At 39.3% G+C, this 23,105-nt stretch overlaps 1 protein-coding gene across 3 annotated transcripts in view; it reads right to left on the bottom strand.

Moving 5' to 3' along the window:
• Window positions 1–23,105, bottom strand: part of Cblb (Cbl proto-oncogene B) — a 178,388-nt gene that overhangs the window by 36,332 nt on the left and 118,951 nt on the right. For all 3 annotated transcript variants that reach the window (XM_050163448.1, XM_050163449.1, XM_050163450.1), the window contains exons 10-12: window positions 14,056–14,259; window positions 2,999–3,184; window positions 1,107–1,469 (exon numbers count right to left, since the gene is read on the bottom strand). In XM_050163448.1, coding sequence (XP_050019405.1) covers window positions 1,107–1,469; window positions 2,999–3,184; window positions 14,056–14,259 — 753 coding nt within the window. The remainder of the gene's footprint in view (window positions 1–1,106; window positions 1,470–2,998; window positions 3,185–14,055; window positions 14,260–23,105) is intronic.

Genomic DNA, 23,105 nt, shown 5'->3' with positions numbered 1-23,105 from the left:
GGAGGGAGGGAGGGAGGGAGGGAGAGAGAGAGAGAGAGAGAACACGTCCACTAGGAACTGAGGACATGCCGCTACTTAGTTTCTTTTCTCTGGTCCCTGTGAGACAGAGTCTCATGGAAGCCTATAACTGAGGATGACCTTAACTCCCAATTCCTGTGTTGGGATGACAAGTGTGTGTCACTACATTGGTTCTCTTTGTTTCCTGAATATCAATCAGATGAACACATCAAATTCAATTCATAGTTTTGAAGGAATAGATTGTACTCCATTAGAAACAACAATAGGTTGGGGTCAATTGAATATTATTAGCTAAAGAGGGAAAATCATTTTCAGTACTGAGGGAGAGGAAACAGATCTGATCTCACAGTAAAAACACCACAGAGTAAAGCACCAGGAATGATTCCCAGATGGTTTGCTGGGACACCACCCAGTCTTCTAGGTTCAGTGGCCACTGCTGTCCCTTTAGTTGCCTGCATGCTTACATTCTTTCCTGAATGCAGTGACAGGGGATTAGTGTTTAAATGAAGAGTTAAAAGTATGGGAATGTCTTCGAGTTTTATAAGGCGTGGCTTGGTTGGTGAGCAAGAGTGGAGTGGTCATGTTTTCTTTTTTTTCCCCCGTATTTTATTTTTTTTTGAGTAGGGGAGAGACTCACTTCTATGGACAGGGTCAATTATAATGTCCTAACCAACACCTCATTTGAAGACTGATCTATGGCATGTACAGTTACACAATCTTGACCATGTTGGTAGAACAAGAAGACTTAGCACTAAACAGTATGATTTTAACAACACCGAGATATTAGTGGGAAAAGTTCTCTGTAGGACAGTAAGGAAGGGACCAATCTCTGTCGAGCTGCCTGGCAGCTGTGTCTTAAGTTATTACATATGGACAGCCTTCTCCTCACTTCTTTCAAGTTCAACTTTAAATGAGCTTCTCATTGTTCACAAGTGGTAGGATCTTAAAGAGCATCAAGAAAGCACTGTGGTAGGCAGGTAAAAACAATCAAACTTAACACTGTCCCATGGTTCACACTGGACACAAAGCCTCCCATTGCGACCCTCTGCAAGCTGCTTCCCCAGCTTCTGCACAGCTGACTGGATTACCTTGGCTCCTTCTGAAGGCAAATCGTGGCGTCTGTGTTTCCTCATAAGGACCTGGTCGGAGCCCATTCTACTGTGTCTTCCGTTTAAGTTGGAGTTTGCTGTGACTCCAGGCTTCGGAGAGCCATCCCCTAGAATGCGACAGCCCATCACTTGATTAGTCCCAAAGGCATCCCGAGGGCACCAGGCTTCAAGAGGCATGGGCTGGTCCCTGGAAGGCACACTTTCTCCATGGTGGAAGTGTCGGCTCAGTCTGTTTTCAGGTGGGATGGGAGGAGGCCTCTCTGGTGGAGGGGGAGGATCTCTTAGAGGAGGAGGCGGTGCTGGGAGCGGTTTGTCTTGCTTTCTCACCATGCATGGGGACGACTAAAGAGACATAGGAGACAAAACACAAAACCAAAACAGGGATTGCACCGTGCACAGAACTGACATTCAGAATCACATTAACTGAATTTGCATTTTAGTCACACCGTGGTTTTATTAGGTTTCTAATAAGCTTTCAAGTGACTTTTCATAAGTTTCTTTCATTACTACTGGAAAATTAAAAAATTAATGAAGAACTTACATCAAAACACCACATTAAGAATTTTGTAGAAATGACTATATATGCAAAAGTCCTAGAAATCATACAGAAAGAAGAAGATTAAAATTACATACTTTAGCTATGATTATAGGATCAAGGAAATGATTGCTCTGTTAATTTCTGTGACCCAACAGACACACAGAAAAACCCCCTAACTCCGACTCCATTGATTCTTCATCTTTTTAAAAGAGAAATGATTTGAAATATTTTACAAGGGTTTAAAATTGTCTTTTGTTTTGTTTTCCTCATTGTAGCTCAACGAAAGCTACACGGCCCATTTGCTTAGGCTTTTTTTTTTTAACAGCATTACTAAAATAGTGAAGATCTAAATGTCAGAGCAATTGCTGACAGAATCCCTTGACTTTCTGGGTTCTTAAAATGAAAGGGAAAAAAAAGACTATCAGTGTAATTGTTAGAGGATAATATGAAGGTGTGTACCCCCAAGGGGAATTTGCATGACTCTTAGAACTTTACTGTTTATTTACATGCTTATTTAGTAAAAGGCTTATGTTTTTGTATCTTAGGAAATGTCAAGGAGAACAAATTTGTTGCATGTCTACGTAATTCAAAGTCCTATCCTGTAAGAGTCACATGGGATTCAAGCCCAGATCCAGACAGTGTAAGGGAGGCAAGAGAAGTAAATGTATTGTCTCCTTAGCAATCCTAGACTGTAAGCATAATAGCAGCTGGTATTTAGGTTTTTATAAATTTACATTTAATAAAGCAAAATATGTTATTATTAAATTTTAAAAGAATCCACATAAAACTAAAATGAACTGTAGGCCTAAGTTAAAATTGCGTCTTTAATATTAAATAGTAGAGTAATTACTTGGCAAATACTGTAATTTATTGTAATTAATTCCCTGGGTTTAAAGAAGTACATAGGATTTTGTCTTCTGAGTCACCTGAAGCATGAGTGATAATGCATCACATCTCAAGCCCTTGTGCAAATGTACTCCCCACACATTCTTCTTGTCTTGATGTTATGAAAATACGTGTAAAATACCATTTGATAATAGCATGCAAATTATTGTAAGGCATATGATGACCTTGAAAATCCACTTTATAGACTACTATACTAACGCTGTTATTTATTTTCACAAACCAGGGTTCTACAGACATGCTTGAGTAATTACGTAACTTTTATAGTGATTTTATAGTAACAAAGGAAGAGATATAGCAGCAGGTTCTCCATAAAGAAAATGAGAATCTTACCAGTTGTTTATACACAATTAGAAGCCTAAGACACTGGATGACGATGCACATAAGGATGCAAGAGCTGCCTTCTGTGTTTCTGATGGCGCTGACTCACCTTTGGGGAGCCCGTAGGGCTGCCACAGGGAGAGCGGACGATGCCTTTCTGAATGAGATCCAGGCGAGGAGGCACTGGTGGCAGGCTGAGGTGGGGGATCTGGACAGGGTCTGGCTGAGGCTTTCTTCTCTGGGCAAGGGGTGAGGATCCCGGTGATGTGACTGGTGAGTTCTGCCTGTCAGTGCACTAGGAGAGAAGAAGAGAGGGTGCTGAGGGTCGGAGGAGCACAAGGGGCAAGAACATGCTCTCTCCTTGTCAAGGTATAGAGGGCGGGGCAGGGCTGCACACTTGTCCAGAATAAAAGGAGATGATAGACCCGGGCATCTCAGTGTGTCTTTTGAGGGGAGGCCTGTGGAAGGAACAGGCTGATACTCTGTCCTCACGCCTTGTAGAAAGGGCCTCTGAGAAAGCACATTAGGATGCAGTGCAATCCAGGGCAGGGAGGAGGGCGGAGACACACAATGCAGAGGTTTATGTTCCTCTAGGCTACCTCGGCTATAGGCTATAAACTTTACAAAACCATTTGCATACAGAAGTTCTTTATTCCATACACTATGCTCTCACCGCCACACGGGGCTCCTGGGAAACTGTGACATCAGGTCAGCCTTACATCAACTAGACATCAGACAACACACACACACACACACACACACACTTAAATCAAGTATTTCTGTTGTTGTTGCTTTTCTTAAGCTTCCATATAGAAAGGAAATCCTCAAGCTTTGTGCTTTTCTGTAAAAGCAGTTAAACAAACCTCAGAAGGTCTTTATACAATTGAGCCCAAACAGGTAAGACTCTATGCTACCTCAGGTTCTTTCTCTCTGGCAGTCACTGAGCAGACCACACTTAGGGATCATGGAATTACAGCCCCCCTCCTCTGCTAAGGCTTAAAAAAAGTTATTTGAGGGGTCACCAGATGAGCATCCAAAGATATGGCAACATATATGCAAGAGTCACATGTACTCTCTGTGTACAGAAGTGCTATTCACAGCAGCCAAGAAATGGAATCAGTGTGTGATGTATTAACTCAAGGATAACAAAGAGTGATTGTAGTCTGTGGTGAAATCATGGACTGACCTGTAAGCTAAGACAGGCAGTAAAAGACAGATGGTGTGCCTTCTCAATATGGAAGCAACAAAAGCTCACTCACAGGAGAGTAGAATAGTGGGCACTGGAGGGTAGGAAGGGAAGAGATGAATGTTTATGTAATGGGTATGCAAATGTACCTAATAATATGAGTATTCTATAACACAGGATACAGGGTAGCTACTGTCTGAAATGTTCTCACAATGACTCCATAAAGCAGAGAGCTGCAAGATGTCAGAAACTGGTGTCACATGTGGGCTAGATGGCTAGAAATTCATGTGCATATAAAGAAGTTTGCATATTTAGGGTAGTATAAAGAAAATCGTATGTTAATTAAAACTAAATAGGAAGAAAAGGAAATTGGAAGGGTTCATTGGATAAGCCTAAGCATCTACAAAGTTACAGCCCTGCCTAAACAAAACAAAAACTCAATATAGCTTGATTGAAAGTGTTCAAATAGCTTTAAATATTAAAAATACTTATATTAAGAGTCTTACTTTACATTCAAATGTCTAACAGAAACACTAGGCAGATTATTTGCTCTAATACTGATCAATACATAAACACATTAGAAACTGACTTTTCTATGATTATTTTGTTTCTAAGGAAGATTCTAATAGACAGAAATCCCTAACTATAATGTGCAAAGTAGTTTAGTAGTTCGTGGTTACAGCATGCACATTGACAAGCTAATGTTTTACTGAATGAGGTGCCAATCAACATTTCAAATTTTCCATTTATTTCATGTATTAACACTCCAGTATAAATAATAGGCTTTCACTCTGTAAGCTTTGGATTTATCCCTACAAAAGGCTATAGAAGCTTTTTATTTACGAAAAATGCAGTTTTGAATACATTCTACACTAGTTAGCAGTATACCAGTAGTATTTAGCCCCTCTTCAATACCCTCCCAGAACACTATCCTAAAGTTGCCTTTGACAGATGTACTGACATTTAATAATCATTCCCCTGCTGTGAAGACTTGTATGGAACTCATTGTTTACCATTATGAAGTAGCAGGAACACTTAGATTTAAAAAAACGGAGAGGGGACCATATGGCTTTTCCATCACAAGAGAAGTAACAGAACTTATTGTGAAATTCACTAATGTGTGTGGCACTAATTTACGGAATTTATTATGTAATATTCAAAACCATCCACACTAGGGAGAACGGACCATTCTTTCAAGTTATGGGAACTGTCATTTGTTCATCTTGTCTTCGGGTCTGTGTCAAGGTCAGTATTACCCTAGCCCTCACAACTTTGGGAAAACTCATTCTTTTTATTTTAGCTCCTTAGACTCCATGGGCCTTAGTTTCTGTTTTCAGGATTACCGCATCAGCATCTGAGTCTACCAGCTTCTCCTAAGTTCATTAAGGCAAGCAGCTGATGGACACATCATCTACAGGCAGGGACTTAGGGACTCTACAAATGTCAGAACCACACTGGATCACTTCATGGGGATACACCCACCAATGTCTCCCTAGTCAGTTGATTTAGCTACATTTAATTTCTCTGACAAAATGCCCAATATGTGCTATAACTTAAGAGACCATGCTAGTGACCACCCTACAAATGGCAGGATCCGTGTGTGTGACTAACAGAATCTTCACAGAACAAGTGAAAGGCGGAAAACATTCAAAATCCACTGCCGTTTACTCAGCAACTGCTAATAACCATGGGGCCTCATCCTATTCCAATCACTTCTCATTTTATGCACACCTTTAAAGAGTGACATCAGAAGAGCCTGTAAAAAGATCTATTATTATGGAAATGGTGAAACATCTGGTAAGAAGCTTCAAGTCCAGGCAGCTTATTGTATAAAATGGGGCAGGAGAAAGGCTTCCAATAGCTAACGAGAGTCTAACAATACATAGATAATCAAAGTCATCTTATGATACTTCTAGCAGGAGCTTTCATATTTAACGAGGGAGATACTTGTATTATAATAATAATGATGCGAAGAATCCAGAGAGTCAATATTTTTCTCGAAAATGCATGAGAATTAATGAATAGTGGTCATTTCTTCTTACCACATAGAATAGAATAAAATATTCTATTTTCTTTGCTTCCAACTATTATCTTGGTCTGTATTGTATTAATCTGTGAGCATAACAAAGTTACAAATACTTAAAATAGCCTGTGTATAATATTATTCAGAAGTGATATGCAGCAACAATGTTTACATTCACATATGGTTTATAATTTAAGCACAGATAGCTAATGTTCTCTATTTTGGATTATCTCTAGCATGTCCCCTTTAAAATAATAATCAAAAGGTTATATGAAGCCCTGGTGTAAAACCAAAGGAACCACTTCCTCTTTCTCCACAACTAAGTGCCCAGAAGCTTCAAGATCTGAAAGAAACTCAAAATGAAACAGAAATGTCCTGTAAATATTTCTTGGACTTTTTCCCAGGGGAGAACATTGTGGACCCCACTGCTGCTTCACTAAGACACAAAGAGTTAATCCACTGTGGAGTAAAGAGGAGCTGATGTGTCAGTTACTTATCTACTGCTGTGTAGAAAGATTTTATGTAATATTCAAAAGCTTAAATACAAGATCATAAAAAGAAGGTATTTAATTTGGGACTTGTGGTTTTAGATGGTGATAGAGTCCATGGCAGCAGGCAGGCAGGAAGGCACTGGAGCAGTAGCTGAGAGGTAACAACTTGAGACACAAGCACGGGGTGGGAGGAGAGAGGGAGAGGAAGAGGAGGAGGAGAGAGGAGAGCGGGAGGGTGGGCTTTTGAAACCTCAAAGTTCACTGCTAGTAACACACATTCTCTAATAAGGGCACATCTCCCAACCCTTCCCAAACAGTTCCACCAAATGGGGCCATTTTTATTCAAACTGCTATAATTATTATCAATGTTCCACTGTTAGCTTCTGGAAATTTTCAGATCCCACAAATTAAAAATAATAGGAGGAGGAAACAGGTTATAAACTCATACATGGAGAAACAGTTATGGGGATGGGTGACTTTACAGTCTGACGGGAAGTAGCCAACACAAGCGGCAGAAGGCAGGGTCTATTTTACAGTAATACAGAGTGTGTCACACATGGCTCTAACCCCATGGGCACATCTCTAGTAGAGTAGTAAACTCTGCTAAGCATGCAATGTGACAGTTTCTTCTTGCAGCGCCTCTGGTAAGAGGGTCATGAACCCCTGGCCTGTGAATAGCCACTGTAATCTTTAAATTTCTTTGAAGTTTTACATGGTATCTTAATAATTTCTGGGAATTTCACAACCTAGTACGTGTGATTTTAATTAAAATGTATGGTTCTTCTCGCTTCCTGCAATGCATCCTTAAGTCCTGCTGCAAAATGTAAGTTTCGAGAAATAAGTTGTATTGAGTGTAGTGGCTTCGTATGCCCTTTGGTTCACTCGGCTGCATAAGCAATTTTGAGAAGGCAGGGAAGGGTGACATATAATTCAGAAATAATTCAGAAATAGTTCCACAGAAATGGCTGAGAAGCAAGCACACTCTGGGCATTGGAGGAGTGAATTTCAGTCAGTGGGAAAATGCCTTCTCAGGAAGTCTTATTTCTCCCAGTACCAGGCAAGAGCTTTACAAAGAGCAAACAATTACTACTTTGTGGATGGTTGAATAGCAGTCTCCCTAATTTACAGAATTCTTAAATTCTTCATCTTTTTAATTTATTTCCAATACAGAAAATAAGTATACCACATGGTTATCTCAATTACTTAATCCTTAAAATGGTATTGAGGTGGCTTTGTATTTTCTCTGACTTCTAAATACGAAATATGTTTAGTAAACTACTAAACAACAATGCGGTACTATCATGTAGGTAATCAGAAACTGAGTACAACCACTTTCTTGCTAAATCAATATAGTTTCACCTTAAATAAGATAATAAATAGTAATAAGTAATAAAACTTTTGAGGGAATCTCAGGATATTGATACTTACTTCCTAGAAGGACAACAATATATGAGGGAGTTCTAATTTACAGTATATTAAAATAATATAACAACTGATTTGTCAAGCATTGGCACCATTCTCTGGGTGTTTCTTGATTTAAGCCATTTAATCTTATCCGTACCGAGAATATGTAGCCCATGGAGAGTTAAAAAAAATGCAAGGCCCATAGACACTAGGAACAAGACCAGAAGCCCTGAGCAGCGGAGACAAGAACGGTGCCACTAGTGGTCACTTAGCAGAAAACTTTGCTCGAGGGTCTACTGTCCTGAAAATGAGAAGAAGGGACGTCTTAGCTAGTCTCCAGACAGCTGATCTTCTGTTAGTGTAGACAGACTCAAAGCTGTTTGTAAGAGTGCAAATGTTTGCTTTTCCTACTAGGTTTGTTTTATATTTCAGTAGTTGTTGGGCAACATGCAACAATGCTTGCTGGGTCACCTATACTGACATATATTACATGATGGATAGGGTGATGGTTCCTTTATTTATGAATATGCAAAGGATACTGCTCTGCATGGAGAGATTTAAGACAGCCAGGAAATTAAAGGTCCAACACGGAACCTGCATCTGAAGATGGTCTGGTATCATTCATAACTCTACCTGTGGATTGTAGCAGGAGAGGTGGGCGTATCTCATGGGCAGTAGACCATTGGCTAGTCAACTCAGTGCCAGCGGTAACCCGCTACAACATTCTGAAACCAAAAATGTCCCCGTATTTCTGAAACACTCAAGAAGTAAAACTGGCTCAGATAAAGAGCTATTTTGCCTTCTTAAGGTCTGTTTTGTCCTTTGATTTTCACTTCTGTAACCAGTTTTTGTCATTATGGCTGCAGCATGGACTATGGCCTAACTAAAATACTTAAGGGATGTGAACTTCCAAATCTACTGTGAAAACCCAAGAGCTGGGCACCCAAAATCTTTCCTGAGGATCAGGGAAATTCTATGACCTTCTCCACACTTTACCACCATGAGGTAAGGCAGTTAAGTAAAGAACACATGGCTTTTAAGGAACAATGAGATTTACCTAGTGAGGAAAACAGTATGAATGTTTTAAAAGATTAAAAATTTTCTTTAACCCTTATTCTTAGCTGTTTTTCTCCTGATATAGTCATCCATTTACTAATATCTTATTAGCATTAGGATTGAACCTAGGACCTAATGCATGCTAGACAAGCATTGTAGCATATATAATGCATATGTCATAAGAATTATTCAGAAGCTGAGCCAATCAATCTTTATTCTAAGTTACTTTACATATTTGATAAGTAATGTATTTCTTTCCAGATAATTCCTAATAAACTATTAAAAATTTGCTGATATCTTTTCTAATATTACAAAGATGCTTGAATATCAACAGACCCCTTCTCTGTGATAACTGAGGAAGCTGTGACGCTCTCTGTCATCAAATATGGACGAACTCCTGGGGCTCATATCACAGAGCCCAATTACCTAGGAAAGCTCACAGCTCAGAAATTCAGGTAAAGACACAGTTTGGGGCAAAATCTAAAACACTTTCCAGTTAAATCATAAAACACCTTCCATCCAATAAGGTGAATAATGTACTGTTTTATAGAATCGTGGCTTCTGCTTATTGGAAGCATCATCGCTGCTAAATATTCTCAATTATGAAGGACTGCCAAGGAGCAGTCGGTGTGCACAGCATGTCATGACTGACAACTACCAGTTGTTGGAAATCTCTGTGGTAACTGGAAAATAGAGCTCAGTTTTCTATGCAATGATGGAAGGATTATTAATTTAATGAAGAAAACAAGCTTAAGACAGAAAGGAACAACTGTACGAGATAGTCATCAGTCAGCTGATGAAAGGAGAAAAAGATGAGTAACTGAAATGGAAGATAAAAAAATTGAATCGTTCTGCTGGGCAATGACTGACAGCCACTCTTGGTTGGGAAAATGAGACACTTTAAAATAAATGATTAGACGATGAGACAATGAAGATTATAAAACAGAGGAGGAACAAGCATGAATAATGGCTTTGTGTCAAAGCAATCTGTCTTTGTTTATGATCTGTACTCTAACTCATCACTACATAAACCTTATGAAAGTTTGGTCTTTCATGCAATATAGTTATCCCTTAAATTAAATTGGAGATAAAAGAGAAACCTTTGATCAGGTTACTGGCCTCAGAGAACAGGTGCACATGCATTTACTGATTTACTTTACATAGCCACTGAGTATGTCTGGGTGACAGGAACAGTAAGTGTGGCCTGGTTTTAGGAATCCATATTCCTCTATAATTACTTAGCATAATGCTCGTCTCAAAATGTATAAACACAGTAATAAGAACATGATTTTATAGTAATATTTTCCCAATTATTCATAAAGAATTTATGCTTGTATCCATACCAAAATTTAGGATACATTGAAAGGTAAGTGGCAGAGGTTGGTGAAACAATACAAAAATCATGACCTGCTTAAGTGATTAGCAGCAGATTAGTAGACATAAAAGACATTTAATTAAATCACGACATCAAATTAAAACCAAATAACTAATTTAATTGCATTTATAAAATATCTAACTGCCATAGGGTAGTGGAATACTGAAGGTCACAGAGACTCATCACAGGACACAAGCCAATAATGTATGAGAGAATCCTTCTCCTGGTGGAATTAACAACAGAGGTGATTACTCTGAAAAAAATCTCATTTTCCCAACGTGGAAGAGGGAACAGATCAGAAAAGGCCAGAGAGGGTGGCAAGCAGGCCTGTTCCTCACCTGTCCATCCCATTCTCAGCTTGTGTTACTAGAGTCACTGTGTGAGGAGGCCCCAGTCACTTTATTTCAGATGAAGCTGATACAGGGCAAATGTTTTTTTCCTTCTCTAAGTGGCAAGTTACTCAAAATTTGCAAGAGAATTGCTTTTGGAGCCACATCGCCAATCCTCACATGGAACACTGAAAGAAAAGCCATTCTCAAGGGAAACTGAAATGCCTTTTGCCAAGCTAGAAGTCTTTACCACAGAGGTCATCTGAACTTCTCGAGCTGCTGCATGTTTCTCAAATACTTTGCTGCCATTCCAGGTTACCCAGGCATTCAATAACCATTCTTTAAATGCATTTTGCATCCTATACCTGGGGCAACATGCCAAGTAAGACATATTTTAGGTCTTGCAAATCAAGAGATAGAAATCAACATGACTATGTAAGTGCTCATTATCACCTCAATATATTTCACCATATATGTATTTTTATGTAATATATGTATTACTATATATATATATATATATACATACATACATTACTTCAAGGGAAAAAGGTACCATCAGTCAACAAAGACAATGTTACAAGCAAATGCATCAGTCAATGAAGACAATGTTACAAGCATACGAATTAGTCAATGAAGACAATGTTACAAACACATGCATCAGTCAATGAAGGCTGTTACAAGCATATGCTACTTTATTCTCACTGTCATTTCACACCTCCTCATTTTTGAATGAGTCTCACAGAGGGCTTGAGATATGGCCAGACTGGCAGAACAGTGAGCTCGGATTCAGACATCTTCTGGATGAGGGCAAGCATCATCTCTGGCGTACCAGGACAGCTCTTTTTACAAGCACGGGGTGCAATGATTTCTACTAATTCAGATCGTCAAGAGTATCATGAGACATTCAGTACACGGCATTCCTAATTTCATTTAATATGGGCAATAAAATAGCAAGCACTCCTATGGTTCCTGTGACCTGACACTGTGTAACTGTCTGAAATCCAAGATCTCACTGAATCATTTCAACAGCTAATGGACAAAACTGCTGCGGCTGTCCTGCTTTATAAGAGGAAGCCAACACAGGGAGGAGTCTAAGTCATCTGGTTAATGAAGCTCCAGTTCTATTCTGTAGAACAGCTGGTGTGTCACCCCTTCTTCTTAAAGGCAGAGTTTTAGTTGGCTGGGGACTTAAGTTGTGATTGTCTCTAAAGACTTCTTTCTCCTTATTCATCATTTAGAGTTACCGAGGAATAACAACTTTCTCTTGGATCAAGGACATGATGTAATTTTAAAAAATTCTCAACAGCTGTTATCATTGAAAGTTGAAACCTACAGTAGTCTTGAAGCTAGCTTATGAAATTGATGTAAATTTAACAGTGTGAAATACCAGCATCATCATCCAGCCCAAAGCGGAACCTGGGAGTAGTGAATTCAGTGAGATCAATACACCTTCATACACAAACTCTGCCATGTAAAAATGGTAAGGAAATGTCTAAATCAGTATGGAACTCAGAGACAGAGAAAATGCCAAGAGTTTTCTTTTAGAAAAATCTGACACAGCCTTGAAGTAGCCTCCTCTGGTCTGTTCACTGATTGTTTTCCTATGATAGCAATAGGTGCCCGATGTAAACAATGTGTCCTGGCCATCACGACCGCCACTCCACCTCAGAGGAGGGCTAAGTTGGAAAGCATGGAGGCCAAGTGGAATTCCAGAGGGATGAGTGCTGCGGTGATTAGTCATGGCTGCCCTAGCCAGAAGGCACAGTCCCTGCATCTACAGATGCTCCCGCAGCAATGAATCCCACTCGTGACTTCCACAGCATAAAAGTTCTCAGTGTAACCTGAATTCCATGTGCATTTCCACACAAAAAGCACTCTGGTCTCTAGAAATCCATCTGCCATTTTTATTTCTAAATTATTCAATCAACACACTGATTCTCTTGTGAAGGAATCACCATTGGGCAGTAGCATCCACCCTCAGTTCCTCGGGTAAATTAACAAGCAATCCTCAAATTTCTTTCTTGAAATTTGAGATGAACTTTATGTAACTAAACTGAACACCAAGATGTCATTTCTGTTGAGAAAATAAATCTACTGGATACTTCTAGACTCAACAAAAATGCCAATCAAAAAAAAAAAAAAGAAAAACAAACACACAAAATTGCCAATCAAGTGCATCTTACTATTTCCAAATAACTCCCTTTCTTCAATTATTTTCACATTTGTTAATCTCATTCTTGGGTGTTTAATACTAAATGAATGTCCTCATCTGCCTCTCATGAGTTTTAAAACCAGGTGGCTACCTTAATAGATGATCCTGCATGATCTATTATCTCATGAGTTGGTCAATATTGCTAATAGTTTTTAAAATTTTTTTCTTTTATTTTTTGAGATAATATAATCACACAATCCTCCCATTCCTCCCTCTCAACCTTTCCATAACACATCTTTCTGTTCTTTCNTGCTAAGCTGCACATTTCCTCTTGGGTTTTCATCCTTTAAGATGTCTATGTCACAGTGACCTCTATATATCTTAATATGACTGTTGCTACCTTGTGGAGTCAGGCATTCTGGCTATCAGTGTGCATGTGTTACACGTGACTATAAGTCTTACATGAGCCTATGTGGGAATATATACACACACATATATTTCTAAAAAGAACATACTCAGTCTGCATAATGTTACTTGTGTGAATGGTTTCTGGGCTGACCATTTGGTATTGGATAACCAACTGGTGTGCTCTTCTTTTCTTCTTTCTGGGAAAAACTATTTCTCCCACTCTCAGCATTCCTTGGACGCCTGTAGTTATTCGTGTGGGGCTGAGATCTCGTGGTCTTTCCCTGTCCACTTTGGGCAAGTTTATTGCTGTCCTTGTTTAGCTCTTATTTAGGCAGTCATGTTGGTGAGACTCATTGGTGTAGCTTGTGAGACAGAAAATCCATAGTCTTCTGGCTCTTACAATCTTTCTGGCCTCCTTTCCATATTGTTCCCTAAGCCTTACATGCAGGAATGTTTTATGGATTTATTCACTAGGACTGGGCTGCACAACTCTGCATTTTTCCTTTGTTGTGGTCTCTATCTGTTGAAAAGAGGTATTTCCTGGATGAGGAATAAGGACTACCCATTTTTAAAAAATGGGAATACCACTTGTATTTTAACCTTAGTTCTGAATCAAGTATGCTTTCTTAGCCAGACACAGAGACTACTTTCTTAGCAAAATACACCAACATACAGACTACCTGAGATGACTTTAATTGTCATCTCACAGCATGCAAGCTACATTCATGAATTCTGGGTTTACCTTTCGAACACTTGCCAGCCTGTTCATCATCAAGGACTCCTCTCGATCATCATCATCATCCAAGTCAAGCATGGGGATGCTGAAAGGGTCAATGATGCTGCAGCACCTGGACCCTTCGTCTCTGGGATCAAAGGGATCCACGATGATGGGCTCAGTTCCTTTTATTTCACAGCGACAGAAGGGGCAGCCTTGGCCATCAGACTCCTAAATAAAGAAAACAGACTGGATCAAAACAATCCAGGGGAGCCTCAAAAAACATTTCCCAAGTTTGTGGGTCATGGGTCCAGATGAGATGTCTTGAGAAGCACTAGAGTAAAGCAGGTTGCAAGACAACAAAATATATGACGAGGCTTGGCATTAAATTTACCAAAGAGCAAAATTTCTTCCAAAGGAGCTTAACTTAATTTTCACAAGTATGCATTTGTAATTCTAATGTACAAAGCTTTACAGTCCTCAGATGCTGAAAAATGAATTATATCCCTCTTCAAAACAACAATGCTAATTAAATATTCTATAAAAAGAACATCTTGGCAAAATTAAAAATGATTAAAGCAGTAATAAACAGCAATCAAGGCAACCTATTTGAAGTCTTCTTTGGAAAAGTTCTTGTGCATATTAATTGTAGGTCAACATTTAGGCTTAAATTGACTAGGGCTTGTTAAATCTTGATTAATGAAGAATGAGTCGGGAAAATAAAATATCACTGAGAAGCAACCATCTATGCTGAAAACAGTGTGGCCTATCACTTACAAGTCCCCCGAGAGGGTCCCACACTGAAGTCTCAGTGGCTCATCTTCCGTGTCCTCACCTCTGTGACATGAGGCACAGTGAAGGTGGTGTGGCAGACCCAGGAAGACCCACAAATGGGTTATTAGAATTCCGCCTCCTTCCTATCTTCCCCACTGCTTTTTAAATGCGATGAGGTGAACGGCTTTGCTCCATCACACGATTTATCACCAGCCCAAAGCAGCAAAGCCAACCAACCACAACCTGGAACCTCGGAAGCCATGAGCCAAAGGACGCTTTCAGGCATGACATTGATTTATCTCAGAGAATTCTGACTCGCCAGTGGGAAGCTGCCTATCTCAGAGCCCCCTGCCTTGATCTGTTCATGTAGAATACGACACTGTAAGATTTGAAGCACCTCCCAATCCAGCTTTCAAATTAGAGGCTACAAAAGATTTGTACAAATACTTTTGTGAGGTTTTGTTCGGCCTCCCACGTTCATGTCCCTAACTAAGCTCTCACAGCATCAAACACTAACAGTTGGGAGAGGAGCAGATAGAATGGGATGTTCTCTAACCCTGCCTTCTAGAAGCAGGAGGTAAAGGCATTCACTGCCCTGGCATTTTCGTATCAGACACTGAATTTAGTGCTACATTTTAAAATGTCAAAAATCAATGAAACAAACAGCTTAAGGGACAAATTAGCATCTTTTTTTTTTTTTGCTTTTGCAGACAAATACACAGTAGTCATTCTATGATTAACTCAGGCCTAGTGTAGCAGACAAATACACAGAAGTCATTCTGTGATTAACTCAGGCCTAGTGTATTGTATCTGCTTGGCTTATGGGGGGTTAAATCACCTGCTTTCAATAATGTGGCTTCAAGAGTATTGCAAAAAAAAAAAATTCTCTTCCTCTCCAGAAGTCTACTTTAAAGCAGATACTACTGGCTTGGAATTTCCTTTAAGTTCTCTTGTATTAACTAACAAAATACCTCTTTGCAATGTATATTAACAAAAAGAAAAAGAAGAAAAATGTCACTGGATGGCTGAATGAAAAGAAACTGTAATATTTCCTTATTCATATGCTGAAGCATAATTTTTAAAACAGGGAAAAATAAATTAGACATATGAATTAGCAAAACTGTGCACACACACAACAAATAGAGAGAGGGAAGAGGGAGGAAGGAGAGAGAGAGAGAGAGAGAGAGAGAGAGAGAGAGAGAGAGAGAGAGAGAGAGAATGAATGCATATATCAGACATTTTCATTTTCAGAGTTGGTGAACTTAAATCTTTTGCGACCATAATTTCACACATGATAAAAACAAGATTGAATTCTTTCATTTTGGGTAACGTCCTTACTTTGATATGTTTAACACTGAGAAACTTTAAAGAAATCTAATCCTTCCTAGTAGGATTTGAAGAGAAGGACTTTAACGTTAAGCGAACAGTCAATAATGAGTTCTCACCTAGGTGAAATCTTACTGTAAAGGTTAAAATCTGTACTGTGTGTCTCTATTGGCGTTCCTGTACAGACCTATATTAAACTGAGTCACTTTAAAAAGCTAGCTCTTCATGTGTAAGCTGAAAAGAAACTCAGGTTCTCTGTAACAAGAATGCAAGACAAATGAATGAAACCTATGTGGATATTTCATTCATAATGCAATTTAAAAATTATTATAGAAAGTTAAAATTAAAATATAGAGTAGAATGAATACATTCATGCACTGCACACCAAACTTTGACCAAGATTTAATTCCTGCCTGATCTGTTTCTTCTGACTTCACACTTCCACTTGTCAATTATTTTGAAGCACATTCTACATATTATATAAATCTGTCCACATATTATCTTAATGGATACCAAAAATACAACAATCATTTAAAGACGTAAGTTCACACCCACTGAGACAGTGGGGCTGATCTATTGGGAGCTCACCAAGGCCAGCTGGACTGTGACTTGAAAAAGCATGGGATAAAACCGGACTCTGATCATGGCGAACAATGAGGACTGATGAGAAGCCAAGGTCAATGGCAAGGGGTTTTGATCCTACTTCATGTTCTGGCTTGGTGGGAGCCTAGCCAGTTTGGATGTTCACCTTCCTAGACATGGACGGAGGGGGGAGGACCTTTGGACTTTCCACAGGGCAGGGAACCATGACTGCTCTTTGGATTAGAGAGGGAGGGGGAGAGGAGTGGGGGGAGGGGGAGAAGAGTGGGGGGAGGGGGAGAAGAGTGGGGGGAGGGGGAGGGAAATGGGAGGCTGGGAGGAGGCGGAAACTTTTTTTTCCTATTCTCAATAAAAAAAAAAGACGTAAGTTCAACTGCTGCCACCAAATTTGCTCCAGTTGAATCGTAAAGCCATATCACGTGCTAGTGCAGTTCCTGGAAACTGTAATACTTTGAATTGTGCTCCTTTTGCCAGGTCAATCTCCATGTAGCTCTGGCTATGGATAATTTGAATTAACACTTCTTTTTCTACTAAGATAGACTGACTTTACTTTAAAAAGAGGAGGAGTTGAGAGGCAAAAACATCCTGGTAACACAAGAGAAAGACTAGATATGGTTCTTCTAAACAAGGACCTAAGTTCTTGCTCCAACCTTCTTACCTGGCAGGTTAATTTTATGAAAATTACTAATGTGTGTAAGATAAGCAAATATGAGAGTAGGTATCTCAAGAGACATTTTCTGATCAGTTGACCAGAGTGACAAATTTACTGATAATGTAAGCAGAGAAGAATCTTAGACCTGACCATATGCACATTTCATGGCTGTTCAATGGAAACAGTTGCACTGACTACCCATTTTGATTGGCAAACAGTTCCCACTGACTGCAGTACTGACTCTGTATAACTTCACCCATCACTCTTTTTCCTTAACTACTGTCATATGCAAATGAGACAGAACCATAAATTTTCAAATGCCACTTTGGTTACTCTGCCCTAGTTTCTGTCACATGGTTGATTGAATGCAGATGAAGAATGTCTAGAAGAGACATATAACTCATCAGGATCGCACATCAATAATTAAAATAATGTTCCTGTCAACATATACTTAAGTCATGATCAAAGAACATATGTTATTGGAGAAGAAAGAACAATATATAATTCTGCTCTTAGTCTTTAATACGTGCACAGTTTGTGAATGTTAAGAGGAAGTATTTAAGATTCCTTTTATTCTAATTGACTCAGTAGCTTTCACTTCCCCAATGTAGAAATACTTCAGAAGCAAAGGTCAGGGAAGTTACCAGTGAATCCTACAACTACGTGAACATTACCTATGTAATATACTCATGATATATTATCTCAGATTTATATACCAGCCATTAACACTAGGAGTTAATATTATAATATGCTATGTATACATAACATAACTTCAAGTAAATCACAATAGATTCACAATTGTAGAAAATAGTGAAAAATTAATATAGATGACCAATCTGTTTTAACATACACACTCTACATACGAGCACAAGTGAACAGTACAAGTACCAACTTCTGCCTGAATCAATATGTGTACTATTTATATATTGCTCAGATACACACTATGACCCAAACATCTTCTTAGACATTTTAAGATAAGCATTATACTTACAATTTATTTGCTTTCAGAATTATTAGAGAAACACTTTGACTAACAGTCAACAAGTCAACACTTTCTGTAGACTATGGTAGATGTGTGTGTGTTCCCAGGGCTGGGTGGATGCAAGCCAGAGGTCCATGTTGGCTGCCTTCCTTTATTTGCTTTCCACCGTAGATTTTGACACAGAGTTCCTCAGTAAGCCTGGAGCTCACCATTTGGTAAAGTTCCTAGTCACCAAGTCCTGGGATCCTCCTGAACCTGATCAGTCCCCTATAGATGTGAGCCAGGCTATAGGGATGCTAGGAAGCCAAACTCAGGTCCTTATCCTTGTGTGGCAAACACTTTCCAACCAAGACACCTACCAGGTGGCAGGCAGGCATTTCCTATCTCCTCACATGTACAGGGTCTATGGAAGGCCCCAGGACACATGTGTACTCATAAATCCCACACTGGAACACATTCCATATTGTTCCCATGTGCCTAAGTGAATGTGTGTTTTATCCTTATTAGTTACTGTAATTTATATCATCTTCCTATAATTTATGCAGTTTTAATTTACCATGGATATTTTTATTAATGTAAGTTACATGAAATAATTATATCAAGATATACAGACTTAAGAGTAGGTCAAGTCATTATTAAATGTTTTCATATTTCAGAGAATTTAACAATCACTTCTTATTGAAAGTAAGTGAAGATTCAGTGCTCCAATATGAAGTAGACCTTCGTTTGCTATTTTATTATGGATGGGGGAAGGCTCTGGGGACTTAGACTCTCACAGCTTTGATGTGGAAGATCTCTAGAATTGTACAGTAAAATCACAACATGCTCCAAGGCATTCGAAATTAGAGCATCATTACTGGGCTTCTATCACTACCATAGAGTGGACAGTTACCCGCCTCTTATTAGACGGTATAATGAGATAACACACCATTTAAAGGGTATCATTTGGTCATAATGACATTTAAGTGGGGTTAACTAGTTCAAAGCTTAACAAAGTACTGTACAAATAAATTCCACTTGCAAATAAAAATACCTTCAAAACTAAGCAGCTAGGAGGACTGAGGGAACATAGCAGCATCTGAAACAGAACTTACTTCTGGAGAAAGTCCCATCTTCACCAGAGATGAACATGATTTTAATACCAATGCAGAATCATTGCTGCACAACCACAAACAGAAATAAGGGAGGTGGGTGAAGTCCCCCAACAGGATGTCTGTTAAATGATACTTTCTGAAGCACTGCTATAAACCCATTTAGATCATATTATCTCATTTGTTCTCCTATATAGTCAAAGTCTCCATTCTAATTTCCCCAGTAAGAAAATTAAGGGTTTTCATAGTCTGATGAAAGCCACACGTAGTTAAGCAGAGAATCAAGGCAAGGAGGCCCCTCTCAGCAGTGTAATCTTTCCATCCTAAGACTTTACTACAATATAGTAATGAATCACTTGTATGCATTTCTGGTCATTTATTGATGAAAACATTTTTGTTAAACTGTTATGCTCAAAATGTAAGTTTCAAAATAAGAGAAGCTATGATAGTCAACAGATATCCTGTTCAAACATACGGTTTCTTCACAGCATGATGGATAGCTCATCTCTGCAATCCATAGCATGACAGTAAGAGCTTTTCATCCTAAAACCTGCTGCTTAAATCTAGAGCAGTGGTTCTCAATCTATCGGTCACAACGCCTTTGGGGATCACACAGCAGATGGCCTACATATCACATTTAAATTATAATTAATAATAATAGCAACAGTATAGTTATGAAGTAGTAATGAAAATAATTTTGTGCTTAGAGGTCATCACAACATGAGAAACTGTATTCAAGGGCTGCGGCCCTAGGGAAGTTGAGAACCATTGACTAGAGCATCCTTCCCATGGCCCCAGAGTTGATGATCAGCAGACATTTTACTCAATGCTACCAACTTTCAAACAACCAAGACTAGAAAGGCTCATATGATGGCGCTAAGGTTAAGAGCACTTGTTGCTCTTGCAGAGAACCAGGGCTCAGTTTCTAACACTCACATGGTGGCTCACACCTGGCTGTAACTCTAGTTCTCGGTCATCCAGTGTCCTTTTCTAGCCTCCAGGGCAGCAGTCACAGATGTGGTAGACAGATGTGCAGGCAGGCAGAGGATTTATACACATAACACAATAGGGAATCTTAAAAAAGAACGGTTCTCATTAGAGTGTTGGAGCCGACAACTAATGTTTCCGAAGTGTCCATTTCTGTTGTGATTCAGATACCTGGTAGGAGGTCCATCATTTAGTCGGTAGACTCAGACTCAAGCACCTCTTTTTATTTTAAAGATTTTATTGTCCCTGGAGTGTGTGAAAAAATTTAGCAGATAAAGGCACTTTCTGTCAAGTCTGAAGGCGTGGGACACAGTTTGATGCAGACAACTGGCACAGATGTAATACCGGCACTTCTGTGACAATATGAGAGGTGGAACTAAGATGAATGGCCAGGAAGCTCTCTCTGGCCTCCCAGACTGGTGTCCTCAGCAGGCACCAGGAGGGCGAGAGCAGAGGTCAGACTCCTCAGAGGGTCCTCTGCTCTCCTGTCCCCTCTCCCAGGCCTGTGCAAGCCCAGCTATGCCTACTCCACTCATGTAGCTCAGGATGTCACTGCAGCGTTTCTGGTCCTTTCTCATGTGAAGCTTTTTCAGTCCTCCGGGAAAGAGAAGGCCTCGTCATTCTACCACAACCAGACTCACTCGAGAAAGGAATCAACAGAAGCGAAAGCTTGAAGTAGCCATTTTAAACGCTCTTAAAGGCAAATTTTTCCTTCCTTCCTTCCTTCCTTCCTTTCTTTTTTGTTAAAAAAATCAGTAAGGGTAGAAATTTGAATATTGTTTTTTTAAAAAAAGTCAGATAATATCTATTTCTTACTAAGATATAAGCAGTGAGCTCAATTCTCAACTCTCCCTCCAATGTTCTCTTTAACCACATGGTATTAAAGCCACACTCATAGCTTTGTAGGCATTCACAGTTTTCTTAATTACCATTTTGGTATTAAAGTCTTTCCTTCCAAACTGTCTGAAGAGAAATGGGGGGGGGAACACAGGAAAAATTAATTTTTCTTTCAGTGAAATTAATTTTTTTGTCAGCAATTTAAAATATAGCTGCCTAAAATTTACAGGGATAGTCATTTTTATTTTGGAGAGATGAACTCAGAAGCCACTTAACAGCTTCTGTAAAAACAGCAGCACAATTCTTTACTTTGCACTCTATGCGGGGACCAGCTGCATTGCGGGTGTTTTGTAGACTGTGTACAGGGAGATGTGCCCCTCAGGACCATGAGGATAAATGTTTCCTTAGGATATTACTGACATGGAAAGTGAGAGGGACGTCTGCAAGCTCTACTGACCGCGGGAGGAACTGTGAGGCCGCACCCAGGGTCCTGCTGCTCCATAGACCCTGGAGAGCTGATTGTTTAACTTCTTTGGTATTCTGGGCAAACTCATCCATGGTTATTCAATTTATTACATAACACAGATGTTTCAGAAAATGAAAATAGAAAAACAAACATCTGACACGTCTTTGGGGGCATGACGAATAGGCCATAATAATGGCAATCAAAGAGCAACCACTGACAGTCATAACGGCCACCACTACTGTGCCTTCCTTAGGTTTGCTGCTAATTATACCAAATTTAAGTCTCTAATGAATTTCAATTAAACCAAAACAAGGCATCGAATTAAAGACAATTTTAGCTAAAAAAAAAACACACTTTCTTGAACATATTAGGTTTTACTGTTCACGTTCAGTGTTGCCTGACTGCTCCATCCTAAGTTCTTGGCAGGCAGGCATTTCTCTAAAACCATTTTCATATCAGCACACCCAACCAAAGAACTGTAAAGTAGGAGGAAACTCTGCGATGCTAACTAAAATTGCAGGAAAAGCAGACATTTGTTTCACGTAATTATTAGCAGCAATCTCATGTACAAAAATTTCAGGAGCAACTGAACTTTCTTTCAGCTCAGAAGTTGGCATAGAGACATCAGCTGCTCAAGAGCTAGTGAAGGAGGAAGAGGAGAAAAAAGAGGAGGAGGAAGAAGAAGGAGGAGGAGGAAGAGGAGGAGAAGGAGAAAAGAAGAAGAAGAAGAAGAAGAAGAAGAAGAAGAAGAAGAAGAAGAAGAAGAAGAAGAAGAAGAAGAAGAAGAAGAAGAAGAGGAGGAAGAAGAGGAGGAAGAATTGGGAATGAATGCTCAAGTGTCCAGGTTTGCTTCGATCAAAGAGTATTATTATATTATTATTGGGTAACCACATAATAGGTTTTAGCTGTTCATGATTTACCTTAAAAACTTAACTTTTCTCTGACAGTAAAAGTGGACAATCCCATGAAATAAAACCAAGAGCTTTAAAGGAAAAAGAGAAAAAAAAAGATTCTATACACTATCACTTTGGAACACAAGCAAAGTAAAAAGACAGAGGCATCTGTCACAACGTGCCCTTCAGCAAAGAGCTCCAACACTCAGAAATCTCCCACTAAATCTGTGCCTTTAGATCCCAGGTTTAACAATACAATACAGAACAAAGGAATGTTCTAAACCCCCAGGACACGGGAATTCTAGACTATCACTTTAGGAATTTTAAGCCTTGTCCTAATGACAAGCTCTTTAAGAACAAGGGAAAAGGAGTCAGACAGTGTGGCACATAATTCTTGTGAGAACGTGGTAAGGAGAAGCCAGGTCTCGGGGCTGTCTGTGCCAGCAGCAGAGGGAATAATGAGGTTCAC

Source organism: Alexandromys fortis, unplaced genomic scaffold (genome assembly GCF_014885135.2).
Source record: "Alexandromys fortis isolate MF-2015 unplaced genomic scaffold, M_Fortis_MF-2015_v1.1 scaffold_131, whole genome shotgun sequence".
NCBI lineage: Eukaryota > Metazoa > Chordata > Mammalia > Rodentia > Cricetidae > Alexandromys > Alexandromys fortis.
The sequence above is the reverse complement of the archived record's forward strand: the minus strand, read 5'-3'. Positions and strand labels throughout refer to the sequence as shown.